The sequence below is a fragment of the Vidua chalybeata genome, chromosome 5 (assembly GCF_026979565.1).
Source record: "Vidua chalybeata isolate OUT-0048 chromosome 5, bVidCha1 merged haplotype, whole genome shotgun sequence".
Lineage (NCBI taxonomy): Eukaryota > Metazoa > Chordata > Aves > Passeriformes > Viduidae > Vidua > Vidua chalybeata.
In genome coordinates, this window is record NC_071534.1 from 70,949,652 (window position 1) to 70,964,863 (window position 15,212).

The following is a 15,212-nucleotide window of genomic DNA, read 5'->3' on the forward strand; positions in this document are numbered from 1 at the left end:
GGGAAAAAATTTGTGTGACTCATTTGGGATCAGACATATCCCTGCCCCAGAATTTGGGAATGAAGGGAGTGAAATTCAGAGGATTTGCAGCCCTCTGTTTTTCCCAGGTTTTCCATAATCCTATGGGATCTCGGGATGAAGAAAAGGAGGAAAAAAGACAGAAAAGGGGGAAATCTCCCCAAAAGAAAATTGGGGAAAAAATCATGTGGCCCATTTGTGATTAAAAACCCACAAAAAACTCACCAAGAGACACAAATCCCTCCAACCTCGGGCCAGGAGAAGCTGGAAAAAAATCTGGCTGGAAAAAATTCCTTAAATCCAGCAGAGGGTGAAAGTTGGGAGCGGAATTTGTTTGCTCAGGTGGAGCTGGTTCAATGAAGGGCTCAGCTTTGTTCAAAATTGGGATTACAAAGGGCCCTTTGTGTGTGCCTCAACTTCCCAGGAGGAAAATTCCCTCCAGGAAATCTCCCAGTGCAATTCCAGCCTGGAATTCTATGGGAAGCTCCAAGGCTGCCTTGTCAAAATAGGAAAATGAGGCTGTAAATTATGATTATTTTTTATTTTTGCTGTTGTATCCTCCCTTTCTTTTTTTTAATTTGGGATCAAAAAGAGCTTTTCTTACAATTCCCAGTGGAAAATTTTACACAAAGCCCCTTTTTATTGCAGAAAATCAGGATTGTGAACCCAAAATTAAAAATTTTGGTGGGGAATGCTGACAATCCTTTGGCTTTCCACTTCCCAAAAAAATCCTCCTTTCCTTGTCTTGGCTGTGCTGGGAGCTGTGGGAAACATGGAATTTATCAATTCTGCAGCAGGAATTAAATAATAATAGGAAAATAATAATAATAATAATAATAATAATAATAGTAATAATAATAGTAATAATAATAATTTTTTTTTTTCCTGCTCACAGGTACCCTCTGAGACGAGGCAGCTCCTTCACATTCCTGACTCCAGGCCCAAACTGGGATTTCACCCTGGTGAGTAAAACAGCTGGAAAAGCAGGAATCCAGAGGTGAAGGAAAAGCAGGAATCCAGAGGTGAAAACTCCTCTGGAAAAGAAGGAAAATCAACATTTTCCTTGGAATAATTCCTGAGTTTTCCAGCTCCTGAGCTCAGCCAGAATTCAGGGAAATTCTGGACACTTTTCCATGCTGAATTCCTGATTTTCTGATGTGTTTTAGCCCTGGCATGGTGTGAAAATCAAATGAGGGGGTTTTTATTCCTTAAATGCAAAAAAAAAAAAAAAAAAAATCTGGATTTTATTGGTGTGGAGAAGCTCCTCAGAGGGAATTTTTGGTCTTCTTGTGAACTCTCTTTTTTCCATCCTTTATTTCCCAAGGCCTGGAGCAGGTAGGGAAAGATTTCCCTTTGGAATTTCCCTCTGGAATTGTCTGTCCTTCAGGCACGGAGGGTTTTGAGGAATTCCAGCTCCTGGCCCATCCTAAAGCTCATTCCCATCATTTGCTACCCATGGAAATGCTGATCCCATCCTCAAACCTAAACAATTTCCCTTTCCAAACCCAACCCCTGGAATTTTGGGATGAGCTGATTTGGCACAGCCAAACCCACAAATTCTCCTAAATTCAAATTTTGCTGAATTTTAGAAACTTTCAGCTCCATTAAACCCAGATTTTTAATTCTTACAAAACCTTTTAATTTATTCTTTTAAATCTGAAAATTCTGTGTTCTAACAACACAAACTATTTTTTTTTCCCCCAAATATTCCTATGCCAATCCCAAAAATCCTCTTTTCATAGGATAATTTATGCAGAGGTTTGGCCAAAAGGCTGGAAAATGAACCTGGCTTGGGAAGAAATTTAAAATTCTAAGCCAGAATTTTCCATGTCTGCCAAAGTGGGATGGATTTTTTAGGGAATGATCAGTGCTTGTTCTACACAATTCTAAGAAAAAATTAAATCAGTTTGGGTGTAAACATCCTCTGACTGGAAGCAAATTTCCTCATGGAATGTTTCCCTTCATTTAATTTTATTTCCTTTCATTTAATTTTATTAAATTTCAGTTTATTTTTTTTTTTGAGGATTTATTTCTGGGAAAATCGGAGCTTTGTGGATTTAATGATCCTAAAATCTCATTAAAGTTTCTGACTTCAGGTGGGCAAAAAGCACCAAAAACCACTCAGATCCTTCCAAACCAAAATATCCTGGACTGACACAAAAAAAAAAAGGAGAATTTAATTGGAATTATTTCCCAATTCAAACCCAGTCACTGCTTCCAAAGAATTCCTGGAGCTTCCCTCAGAATCCTTGAAATTCCATGATCAGCCCTGAGGTGTTCTGAAATAAAATCCCAAAATATTTTCATTTTCCTTCATGAGCAGCATTTCTTTTAATTTTCTGCCCTACAAAGCCCCTAAATTGGGTCTGGGGGTTTCATAATTTTGGGAAAAGGAAATTTTTCCATAGGATTTGAGGGCTGGGAAAAAAAAGGAATTTTCTCCTTTAAGAACTTTTGAAAAAGGAATTTTTCCACTGAATTTGGGGGCCACGAGAAGGGAAATTTCCCACTTTAATAATTTTGGGAAAAGGAATTTTTCCCACAGGATTTGGGGACCACGAGGAGGGGAATTTACCCCTTTAATAACTTTTGGGAAAAAGAATTTTTTCCACACAGTTTGGGGGCTGGGAAAAGGGAAAATTTCCCCTTTAATAACCTGGGGAAAAGGAATTTTTTTCCACACAATCTGGGGACTGGAAGAAGGAGAATTTTCTACTTCAGTAATTTTGGGAAAATAAATTTTTTCCACAGGATTTAGGGGCTGGGAGAAGGGGAATGAGTGGGATCATGGATGGTAGAAGACCCAAAAATGGGAGAAAAAAGCATTTTTCAGTTGTTTTTCCATCCTGTGGCTCCAAATCCTTGGATTTGAGCCTTTCTCCCTGGATTTTTTTCTCTCTTCTGGCTCTGGAGTGCAATGTCTAAGATTTTATCCAGAATTAAATTATTGGGCAGAGGAAATGGAGCTGCAGCCAATGGAATCCTGAGTCTCGCCAGTTTAAAAACAACATTTTGGCCTCATTTTTGTGTCTGGCTTTGGGCTGGAGCTTTATGGGAAAAATTTAAATCCTCCACCCCATAAGGAACCAATAAATCCCAAAAAATAAATCCCCCCAAAAAGGGGGAGAGGGGGGGTCTTTATTGCAGCTTTTTTTTCCCCATAAAGAAATCATGAAATCTTCATTTTTTGGGAAAAATCACCTGGAAAAAATCCTGAAATCCTCAAGGTTGGTTCTTTTAGGAAAAATCACCTGGAAAAGTGTGGCCAGAGCAGGCTTGGAGAGAGAACAGAGCTGGAATAATTCCCTGATCCCAAAGAAAAATAAAAAGCTGGATTTCCATTTTTTTTTTCCCAAGGCGTTCAGGGGGTCTGGAAAAGGATGGAGACAGAAATATGGGAATTTTTTCCTCTCTGCTTCAGGAAATCTGTCAGAGGAGGGATTCACGTGAGAGTTGGGATCTTGTCTTTGCAAAGTCAGAAAGAAAAATTGAAATAAGCGAGGAATTTTATCCTTGAATCCGAGCTGAGGAAAGAAAACAACCAAATTGCAAAAAAAAAAAAAACAAAAATATAAGGAATTAGTGAATTTCTGTTAAACACCACCATGAGCTGGATATATTTAATATTAAATAATAGCATGGTGTGGACAGGCAAAACAAATTAAAAATTACTGTAACTATTGAAAATGTTATAAAAAATATTAGAATTGTATTTTTACAGCCTAAAAACACCATAAAAAAGAGCACTAAACACAAAAAGGGGTTTTTGAGAGCCCTCAGATTCTCAAAGGAACTTGGAAACTGAGCTGGTCAGCATCTAAAAAGAATTTTAATGAATATTTCTCTTCAAATAACTCCAAAATTTCAGCTCTGGCAGAGCTCTGGCGTCACTGCAAGCGTCTCGAAATATTGGAGTGCATTTTGAAATGCCGAGAAAACAGGAACTGCACCTTTGCTCCTGCCAGGAGGTCAAAGTGCTGCACTGGGAGGGCACAAAAAGCGACTTTTGAACTTGGGAGTGGGGCAGGGGCTGGTCCTGCTCTCACCTCCTGCAAGGGATCCAGGCTAAAAAGGAGGAGAATTTAACTGGAATTATTTCCCAGTTCAAACCCAGTCACTGCTTCCAAAGAATTCCTGGAGCTTCCCTCAGAATCCTTGAAATTCCATGATCAGCCCTGAGGTGTTCTGAAATAAAATCCCAAAATATTTTCATTTTCCTTCATGAGCAGCATTCCTTTTAATTTTCTGCTCTACAAAGCCCCTAAATTGCATCTGAGGGTTTCATAATTTTGGGAAAAGGAATTTTTTTTCCACACAATTTGGAGGCCAGGAGAAGGGGAATTTTCCACTTAAATAAATTTGGGAAAAAGAAAATTTTTCCACAGGATTTAGGGGATGGGAGAAAGGGAATTTTCCACTTTAAAAAAAATCGGAAAATGAATTTTTTTCTACAGGATTTAGGGATGAGAGAAAGGGAATTATCCACTTTAAAATTTTTTTTGGAAAAGGAATTTTTTTCTACAGGATTTAGGGATGAGAGAAAGGGAATTTTCCACTTTAAAATTTTTTTGGAATTTTTTTCTACAGGATTTAGGGATGAGAGAAAGGGGGTTTTTTCACTGAAATAAATTTGGGAAAAAGAAAATTTTTTCCACAGGATTTATGGGATGGGAGAAAGGGAATTTTCCACTTTAAAATTTTTTTGGAATTTTTTTCTACAGGATTTAGGGATGAGAGAAAGGGAATTTTTCACTTTAAAAAAAATCAGAAAATGAATTTTTTTCTACAGGATTTAGGGATGGGAGAAAGGGATTTTTTTCACTGAAATAAATTTGGGAAAAAGAAATTTTTTCCACAGGATTTAGGGGTGAGAGAAAGGGAATTTTCCACTTTAAAAAAAAATCGGAAAATTAATTTTTTCCTACAGGATTTAGGAATGAGAGAAAGGGAATTTTTCACTGAAATAAATTTGGGAAAAAGGAACTTTTTTTTTCACACAATTTGAGGGCTGGAAGAAGGAGAATTTTCTACTTTAATAATTTTGGGGGAAATGAACTTTTTCCACAGGTTTTGGGGGTGTGAGAAGGGGAATTTTCCACTTAAATAAATTTGGGAAAAAGGAAATTTTTCCACAGGATTTGAAGCTGGGCGAAAGGGCATTTTTTTACTTTAATATTCCAGAAACAGTGGGAAATAACAGGAATCTTAGTGCAGATGCCTTTGATCATTATTCCAGTGGTTCTGTTCTTGGGAAGGGAAAAGAGCTGAGAATTCCCAGGCCAAAAACCTCGTTTTTATCCCACAAAAATCTTTGGTTTTTTTTAGCCACTTGCATTCCCAGCAGGAATTCTGCAGCCACAGCCCTGTGCTGGCCATGCCCAAAGGAATGGGAAATCCCAAAGCTCTCACACACAGGCAGGGACATCCTAAATAATAACAAAAATATAAATAAAAATAATAAAAATCGAAATAAATAAATAAAAATCCAGAACTTCTGGATCCCTGGAATGTCCAAGGCCAGGTTGGAGCACCCTGGGATAGTGGAGGTGACAGATTTGGAACAGGATCCCAAAATCCCTTTCAATCCAGGATCTTATGACTTTAAATAAATCCCAAATCATTTCCCAGTGGTCCCTGCTGCTGCCAATTCCTACTTAAAAATTCAATTCCCAACCAGAATTAAGGGATAAGAAGCTTTAAGACAAATAATTTAATTTCCAGGTGACAAACTTCATTAAAAAAACAAAAAAAAAATGTGTTCAACATTTAATTTTTGAGTACTTGCACTTAGCTGGACATGTAAAAAAGGAAATATTTCCAGATTACTGTATTCAAAATTACATTTCTGACCCCAAACCCATAATTTTGTTTGGTTTCTCACAGAAAAGGAAGCGCCGAGAGAAGGATGACGACGCTGTCAGCCTGAGCAGCCTCGACTTTAAGGTACTGAAAATCAATTTACACCACCTGAAAATCAATTTACACCACCTGAAAATCAATTTACAACACCTGAAAATTAATTTACAATATTTGCAATCCCCTCTTTTGGCCATTTCTGTGGAGTTTTCAGGGTTTTGAATTTAGGGTCGTGCCCAGCTGGGTTTGCTCCTCTCCCAACCCTGCCTCAATCCCAAATTCCAGGTGGGATGTGGTGTGAAATAAATGAGCTTTACCCACAAAATGTCACTTTTTGTGCCCTCCCAGTGCAGCACTTTGACCTCCTGGCAGGAGCAAAGGTGCAGTTCCTGTTTTCTTGGCATTTCAAGATGCATTCCAATATTTCAAGACGTTTGCAGTGACGCCAGAGCTCTGCCAGAGCTGAAATTCTGGAGTTATTTGAAGAGAAATATTCATTAAAATTCTTTTTAGATGCTGACCAGCTCAGTTTCCAAGTTCCTGTGAGAATCTGAGGGCTCTCAAAAACCCCTTTTTGTGTTTAGTGCTCCTTTTTATGGTGTTTTTAGGCCGTAAAAACACAATTTTAATATTTTTAATAACATTTTTCAAGGCTCAAGGCCTCTGAGTCCTCCTCTCCCAACATTGCTGCTCCTGCCTCAATCCCAAATTCCAACCCCACCTCGGGTTGGATATTGGGTGAAATAAATGTGTTTTCCCCACAAAATCAGCGTTTTTTCAAGGGCCAGGAAGACAAACTCTGCAAAGCCTCTTCAAATATTGTTTTATTTTGATTTCAGTGCCCTGGGTGGGGGTGAGAACCAGCTGGACTGGCTGGGTGGGAAATTGTCCTTAAAGCTGGGGATTGAAGGGATTTACGGAGCTCAGGTGGAGCTTTTCCTGATTTTCTGAGGGAAAAAAATCCTACATTTGTCCTGAGGTGAAGCTTTTCCTCCTTTTCTGAGGGAAAAAATCCTACATTTGTCCTGAGGTGAAGCTTTTCCTCCTTTTCTGAGGGAAAAACTCCTTCATCCATCCCGAGGTGAAGCTTTTCCTGCTTTTCTTGGGAAAAAAATTCCTTCATCCATCCTGAGGTGGAGCTTTTCCTGATTTTCTGAGGGAAAAAAATCCTACATTTGTCCTGAGGTGAAGCTTTTCCTGATTTTCCTGGGGAAAAACTCCTTCATCCATTCTGAGGTGAGGCTTTTCCTGATTTTCTGAGGGAAAAATTCCTCCATCCCTCCTGAGGTGAAACTTTCCCCGCTTTTCCCGCTTTTTTTTTTTTGAGGGGGAAAAACTCCTTCATCCATACCAAGGTGAAGCTTTTCCTGCTTTTATTGGGGGAAAATTCCTTCATCCATCCTGAGGTGAGGCTTTGCCTGATTTTCTTGGGGAAGAATTCCTTCATCCATCCTGAGGTGAGGCTTTTCCTGCTTTTATTTGGGGAAAATTGCATCCTCCATCCTGAGGTGAGGCTTTTCCACCTTTTCTGAGGGAAAAAATCCTTCATCCTTCTGAGGTGAGGCTTTTCTGAGGGAAAAATTCCTTCCCACTCTCCAGAGGTGGAGCTTTTCCTGATTTTCTGAGGGAAAAAATCCTACATTTCTCCTGAGGTGAAGCTTTTCCTGATTTTCTTGGGGAAAAATTCCTTCATCCATTCTGAGGTGAGGCTTTTCTGAGGGAAAAATTCCTTCCCATTGTCCATCTGTCTCGCCTGAGGTGAAGCTTTTCCTGCTTTTCTGAGGGAAAAAACTCCTTCATCCATTCTGAGGTGAGGCTTTTCCTGATTTTTTGCGGGGAAAATTCCTTCATCTCACCTGAGGTGAAGCTTTTCCTGCTTTTATGAGGGAAAAATTCCTTCCCACTCTCCAGAGGTGGAGCTTTTCCTGCTTTTCTGAGGGCAAAAAATCCTACATTTGTCCTGAGGGGAAGCTTTTCCTGCTTTTCTTGGGGGAAAATTGCATCCTCCATCCTGAGGTGAGGCTTTTCCTGCTTTTCTTGGGGGAAAATTCCTTCATCTCACCTGAGGTGAAGCTTTTCCTGCTTTTCTGAGGGGAAAAAAATCCTACATTTGTCCTGAGGTGAAACTCTTCTGAGGGGAAAATTCCTTCATCCCTTCTGAGGTGAGGCTTTTCCTGCTTTTCTGAGGGAAAAACTCCTTTATCTGTCCAGAGGTGAAGCTTTTCTGAGGGAAAAACTCCTTCCCACTGTCCTTCTGTCTGTCCTGAGGTGAAGTTTTTCCCACTTTTCTGAAGGAGGAATTCTTTCAACCCTCCTGAGGTGAAGCTTTTCCTGATTTTCTGAAGGAAAAACTTCTTCATCCTTCCTGAGGTGAAGCTTTTCCTACTTTTTTTTTTTTTTTTTGAGGGAAAAACTCCTTCATCCCTCCTGAAATGAAACTTTTCTGACAGAAAAACTCTTTTCATCTGTCCTGAGGGGATGCTTTTGCTTTTTTTTCTGAGGAAAAAACTCTCTCATCTGTCCTGAGGTGAAGCTTTTCCCAATTTTCTGAAGGAGAAATTCCTTCATCCCTCCTGAAATGAAACTTTTCCCACTTTTCTGACATTAAAATCTCTCTCATCTGTCCTGAGGTGAAGCTTTTCCCAATTTTCTGAAGGAGAAATTCCTTCATCCCTCCTGAAGGAGTTGAAGCTTTTCCTGATTTTCTTGGGAGAAAAACTCCTCCCCATTTTCCATCTGTCTGTCCAGATGGGGACACGAAGAGAAAAAGGAATTTTCCTGTTTAACACCTCTTTAGTTGAAGCTTAACTAAGTGGGGTTTAAGGTTTATTAGGCTGAGATTAAAGGCAATTTGCTAGTGGGGCATTTCCTGTGTGACCTCATGACCAGGGCATCCTGCTGATGTCACCTCATTTGCATTTCTGAATTAATTATTTCTTCTGAATTAATTGTTTTTTCCTGAATTGTTTCTTCTTGATTATTTCTTCTTGATTATTTCTTCGGAATTAATTATTCTGGATTATTTCTTCTGAATTATTATTCAAAATTAAATATTCTGAATTATTCTTAATATTTTTTCTGGATTATTTCTTCTGAATTACTTATCTGGAATTAATTATTCTGATTATTTCTTCTGGGTTATTGCTTCTGGTTTAATTATTCTTAATTTTTTTTAATATAATTTTTCTGGATTATTCTGAATTATTTCTTCTGGATTATTTCTTCTGAATTACTTCTTCAGAATTCATTTTTCTGAATTAATTATTCTGAACTATTTATCCTGAATATTTTTTCTGGATTATTTATTCTGAATTATTTCTTCAGAATTCATTATTCTGAATTATTTCTTGTGAATTATTTCTTCAGAATTAATGATTCCCCTGGCATTGCTGGATCATGCCCAGGCAAATTCTGGGTTGTGACCCTCTGAACCTGATTTTTTTAGATTTATTTTGTTCCTGAGGGAATTCTGTGTTCCTGATGCAATGGGAGTGCTCAGACAGGGAAATCTGCCCTAAGGGAGGAGGATTTTCTTATTTCAGTTTCTTTTTTTTTTTTTTTTAATTAGACAAGCTCTTCACGTAGAGAAAAAAATCCCCTGTGTTAGAATTTCTCCCACCAAACACTTGTGAAAATAAAATATCAACAATCATTTTCACAGAAACCTTCCAAAGGGAAAAAAAAGGGAATCCCTGGGCTAAAGCTCAGCTTTTCTTTCACTTCATTTTTGAATTTATTCTTTAAAAAGGATCAGCCTCTGCTGGACCTGTGGGATTTTTGAGGCACACCCACCAAAGGAACTCCAATTTTTTTTTTTTTTTTTTTTTTTTTGTCAAAATACATGAATTGTAATTTCCAGGATTTTTGATCCCAACCCTCCAGGATTTTTAAAGTTTCAAAATATTCCTGTCAGATTTCCCAAACTCACCACCAGCCCTTCTGAGCCCCACTGAGCTGTCCCCAAATTGTTCTTTCCTCTGCCTACATTTAACCAAAATGAACCCCAAACCCCAAATTTGGCTCCATCCCAGCTGAAATAAAATCACAAGAGAAAATCGCAATAATTCAATCATGTACTGATCAAACCACGTATGTTTTTAGCCCCTGATAAACTGATTTTCCAGGGTTTTTCTCTCTAAATCTCCAGCAAAAAATGGGATTTCAGCTCCAGCAAATTTAGCTGGAAAATCCCCAATTTGCCACCCTACCCCACATGCTTTTAAAATAAAGCTAAGGGGATTATTTAATTTTCAATTAATTGGGATCTTTTTTTATTAATTGGGATTTATTTTATTTTATTTTTATGAGTTGGGATCTCTTTTATTAATTGGGATTTTCTTCTGAAAAGCTCCAGCAATGCTTTTTAAAGCTCCCATACCCAGATTATTCCACACACTGGGAATTTGGGATGTGGAATGGTCAGGGGGATCATCCAGAGGCATGAACTGCCTTTATTTATTTAGAAATAAAATCTATTTATTTCCTGACTCATTTCCTTGCTTTTTACTCAAAACCCAACCAGATCCAGCAAATCTTTGAGATTTCTGTTTTCAAACCATCCAAATATTCCCAAAATCTGAGCAGGATTCCTTCAGCCTCTTCTCTTGTGCCTCCTTTGGGGAGAAAATCAGGAATTTTCTCTTGGGATCATGTCTAGAGCTGCTCTAGAATATAATTTATAATTGACTGTAAGAAGTGGGAATGGAGGGCAGGAAATGCAGTTTTTCCTGCTTTAAAGCTGAATTATTTCTGCATTTCAGGTGAGTTTGGGGTTGTTTGTGATCCCAAATCACCTCCATAACTGACTATAAAAATTAGGAATAGAGGGCAGGAAATTCAGTTTTTCCTGCTTTAAAGCTGAATTATTTCTGCATTTCAGGTGAGTTTGGGGCTGTTGGTGATCCCAAATCACCTCCATAATTTACTATAACAAACATAGGAATAGAGGGCAGGAAATTCAGTTTTTCCTGCTTTAATCTGTGCATTTCGGGTGAGTTTGGCTATTTGGGCTATTTGTGATCCCAAATCACCCCCAAAACTGACTATAAAGAAACAGGGAAAATTGGGCAGGAAAATACATTTTTCTTGCTCTAAAGCTGAATTATTTCTGCATTTCAGGTGAGTTTGGGGCTGTTGGTGATCCCAAATCACCTCCATAATTTACTATAACAAACATAGGAATGGAGGGCAGGAAATTCAGTTTTTCCTGCTTTAATCCCTGCATTTCAGGTGAGTTTGGGGTTGCTTGTGATTCCAAATTGCCCCCAAAACTGACTATAAAGAAACAGGGAAAATTGGGCAGGAAATTCAGTTTTTCTTGCTCTAAAGCTGAATTATTTCTGCTTTCCAGGTGTGTTTGGGGCTGTTGGTGATCCCAAACCGCCCCAATAATTTATTATAACAAACATAGGAATAGAGGGCAGGAAATTCCTTTTTTCCTGCTTTAATCCGTGCATTTCGGGTCCGTTTGGGGCTGTTGGTGATCCCAAACCACCCCCATAATTTACCATTACAAACATAGGAATAGAGGGCAGGAAATTCAGTTTTTCCTGCTTTAAAGCTGAATTATTTCTGCATTTCAGGTGAGTTTGGGGCTGCTTGTGATCCCAAACCACCCCAATAATTTATTATAACAAACATAGGAATAGAGGGCAGGAAATTCCATTTTTCCTGCTTTAATCCCTGCATTTCGGGTCCGTTTGGGGCTGTTGGTGATCCCAAACCGCCCCCGGGGCTGTGTGAGGTGCGGCTGAGTCAGGGAGGAAGCAGGAGGGTGTTTTTTGAAGGGCTGGGTGTGGATCTTGATGGTTGTTAGCAACTAAATAAACACTGGCAGCGCCTGCCGGGGCAGAGACTCAACTTCCCCCGAGGCAAAACGAGCGAAAAAAATCACTTTTTTGGGTGATGTTTTCTCCTCTTGGGTTGGCCTTGTGAGGATTTAGGGACAGGGATTTCTGGCGGGAAGAGAAATCCCAGTGAGGATCCTTTTACTGAGCCTCCCAAGCTGTGTCCTCTGCAAGTGTCTCTCACGTTTTAGGGGGGATTTCAGCCCAAATTTCCAACTCCTGGAGCTGGAGGAGTTTGGGCAGCGAAATTATGGAATGGTTTGGGTTGGAAAGGACCTTAAATCCATCTCATCCCACCACCCTGGCAGGGAAAAAGGAACAGGCTGTGGTGATAAAGCTGGTGGGGACAACATCTCCAGGCAAGGCAGAAAACACTGATTTAATTTTATTTTTAATGAGAAAAAATTACTTAGAAAACAGGGGAGAGGGGGAATTCTTGTTTCCAGAAAATCCTTGATTTTTGCCAGTGCAGACCACTTGAAGCCATCAATGAGAGGCATTCCATGGCTGGAGTCCTCACAAAACCTTCTCAAAAACCTCTTTCCTCTCAAAAACCTTCTCATTCCTCCCAAAATCTTGTAATTCCTCCCCAGAAAATTCATTCATCCCACAACCTTGTCATCTCTCCCCAAAACTTTCTCATTCCTCCCCAAAATCTTGTAATTCTTCCCAAACGTTGTCTTTCCTCCTAAGAACCTTCTCACTCCTCCCAAAAACCTTCTCCTTCCTCCCCAAAACCTTCTCATTCCTCCTCAAAATGTTGTAATTCTTCCCAAAAACCTTCTCATTCTTCTCAAAAACCTTCTCTTTCCTCTTCAAAATGTAATTCTTCCCAAAAACCTTCTCACTCCTCCTAAAAACCTTCTTATTCCTTCTCAAAACCTTCTAATTCCTCCTCAAAACCTCATTCCTTCTCAAAATGTAATTCTTCCCAAAAACCTTCTCACTCCTCCCAAAAACCTTCTCAGCTCCTCCCCAAAACCTTCTCATTCCTCCTCAAAACCTTCTCATTCCTCCTCAAAATCTTGTAATTCTTCCCAAAAACCTTCTCATTCCTCCCAAAACCTTCTCATTCCTCCCAAAACCTTCTAATTCCTCCTCAAAATCTTGTAATTCTTCCCAAAACCTTCTCATTCCTCCTCAAAATGTTGTAGTTCTTCCCAAACCTTCTCATTCTTCTCAAAAACCTTCTCTTTTCCTCCCCAACCTTGTAATTCTCCCCTAAAACCTGCTCATTCCTCCCAAAATTTGTAATTCCTCCCACAAATTTCATTCTCCCCAAGAACCTTCTCATTCCTCCCAAAACCTTGTCATTCTTCCCAAAATCTTCTCATTTCTCCTAAAAACCTTCTCATTCCTCCCAAAAACCTTCTTTTTCCTCCCAAAACCTTCTCTTTCCTCCCAAAAAAACCTTGCAATTCATCCCAAAACCTTCTAAATATTCCCAAAACCCTTGAAATTCCTCCCAAAACCCCTTGGCTTCAGGCAGGGATAACCCAGCCTAAAAATCCTCCCCAAACAACACCAAAAATAAAACCCCAAACAAACCAAACCTCCTCCTTCTATTCCAACATGCCCTCAAGCTTTAAAGAAACAACCCAACCTCTCCTTCCCTCATCCCAGAGGTTTTTATGGGAATTTTCTGGGCGTGTCCGATCCCTGCAGGAACGTGCCCGTGCATAAGTTACAAATTTGTGTTTGAAAATCGACTTTGATGCCGTCCAGCAGCTCCGAAAAACAGCTCCTGGCACGGGAGCTGAAGGCACCGGGAGCTTCTTGCTCCATTAATCCCTGGGAAAAAAGGGATTTAGTGCTTAATGAGATCCCTGGATTGGCCCGGCCGTGGTTTCTGCTCTCTCATCCATATTCATGAGATGGAAATTGCTTTTCTGCCCCAGCACAAGGCGGGGTCGGGGGAGCTCATTCCCAAATGCTCCAGCGTGGATTTTGCCTTCCCTAAATATTCCCAAAATATTCAAGGAGAGATTTCATTTTTCCTGAGTATTCCCAAAATGTTCCAGGGTGGATTTTACCTTCCCTAAATATTCCAAAATGCTCAAGGGTGGATTTTACCTTCCCTAAATATTCCAAAATGCTCAAGAGTGGATTTTAAATTCCCTAAATATTCCAAAATGCTCACGGGTGGATTTTATTTTTCCTAAATATTCCCAAAATGTTCCAGGGTGGATTTTACCTTCCCTAAATATTCCAAAATGCTCAAGGGTGGATTTTACCTTCCCTAAATGTCCCAAATGTTCAAGCGTGGATTTTACCTTTCCTAAATATTCCAAAATGCTCAAGGATGGATTTTATTTTTCCTAAATATTCCCAAAATGTTCCAGGGTGGATTTTACCTTCCCTAAGTATTCTCAAATGCTCAAGGGTGGATTTTACATTTCCTAAATATTGTTCATTGGTGCGTTTTACCTTTCCTAAATATACCCAAAATGTTCAAGGGTGTATTTTACCTTTCCTAAAGATTTCCAAATGTTCAAGGATGGATTTTACCTTTCCTAAAGATTCCCAAATTGCTCAAGGCTGGCTTTCAGCAAAGTCAGAGTTGATTTTTTTTGTGGCTGTTTAAAGGATTTAAGTGGCTACTAATTATAGTCAGCTCCCAGCATCCCAAAAAAACGCCGGATTCCAGAGCAGCTCCTAAAGTTCTTGGATGACCCAATGGTCTCTCGTTGGGTCATCGCCTACTTTTGCTCATTTTCCAGAATCCTGCTCTGAATTTGGCTGGGGATATAAATACCCAGGAGTGGAATGATAAACACAGCTCGTGGCCCGAGCCTCGGCTCGGGGTCCCACTGAACATGGACGGCAAAAGCCCGGAGTGGAAAATCCTGTTCATCCCATCCTCGAGTGTTCTGCGCCTTCCACCAAAAATACCCCAGTAAAAAATAGCTGGGAAGGGATGGTTTAGGTGGCTGGCAGTTCCCAGGAAATGGGATTGCAAACTGGAAATGGGCATGGACTGGATGATTTCATTTTCCCCGAGACTCGCAGCTGCCCAAAGGGTTAAAATGTCCCAGGTTCTTGCTTGGAAGGAATCGAATCCTGGTGGATTCCACGTTCCAGGATCTGGGAAAACTGGGAAAAAACTGCCCACTGAGGAACACCCACCAGGCTCTGCAGTGCCCCAGCTCCAATCTTCTCCTCTCCAACCAGGAGCTTTGATCCCTGGCTCTTGGATTAGGGATCACATGGAGCCATCCCAGAGCTGGACTGGGTCCCTCTGGCTCTGGTCCAGGGGGTTCCCAAATGCCTTGTGACCTTTCCTGGTCACCACAAACTGATGGCTTGATGGAGCAGAGGCTAAAGAACAAAGCAGGGATTTATGAAAGGATCTCCTCATGGATCCACCTTGGGCAGCACCAGAGCCCAGCCAGGGCTGCAGCCAAGAGGAACCAAAATGGTCCCAAAATGCACGAGCGCTCCCGGGGGCTCTCACTGGGATCAGCTCTGCTCCATTTGCACCTTGCACTTCAT

At 40.1% G+C, this 15,212-nt stretch overlaps 1 protein-coding gene across 1 annotated transcript in view; it reads left to right on the plus strand.

Annotated features, from left to right (window-relative positions):
• Positions 1-15,212, plus strand: part of NET1 (neuroepithelial cell transforming 1) — a 59,517-nt gene that overhangs the window by 28,182 nt on the left and 16,123 nt on the right. Inside the window, exons 2-3 of the mRNA XM_053943206.1 lie at positions 914-980; positions 5,902-5,961. Coding sequence (XP_053799181.1) covers positions 914-980; positions 5,902-5,961 — 127 coding nt within the window. The remainder of the gene's footprint in view (positions 1-913; positions 981-5,901; positions 5,962-15,212) is intronic.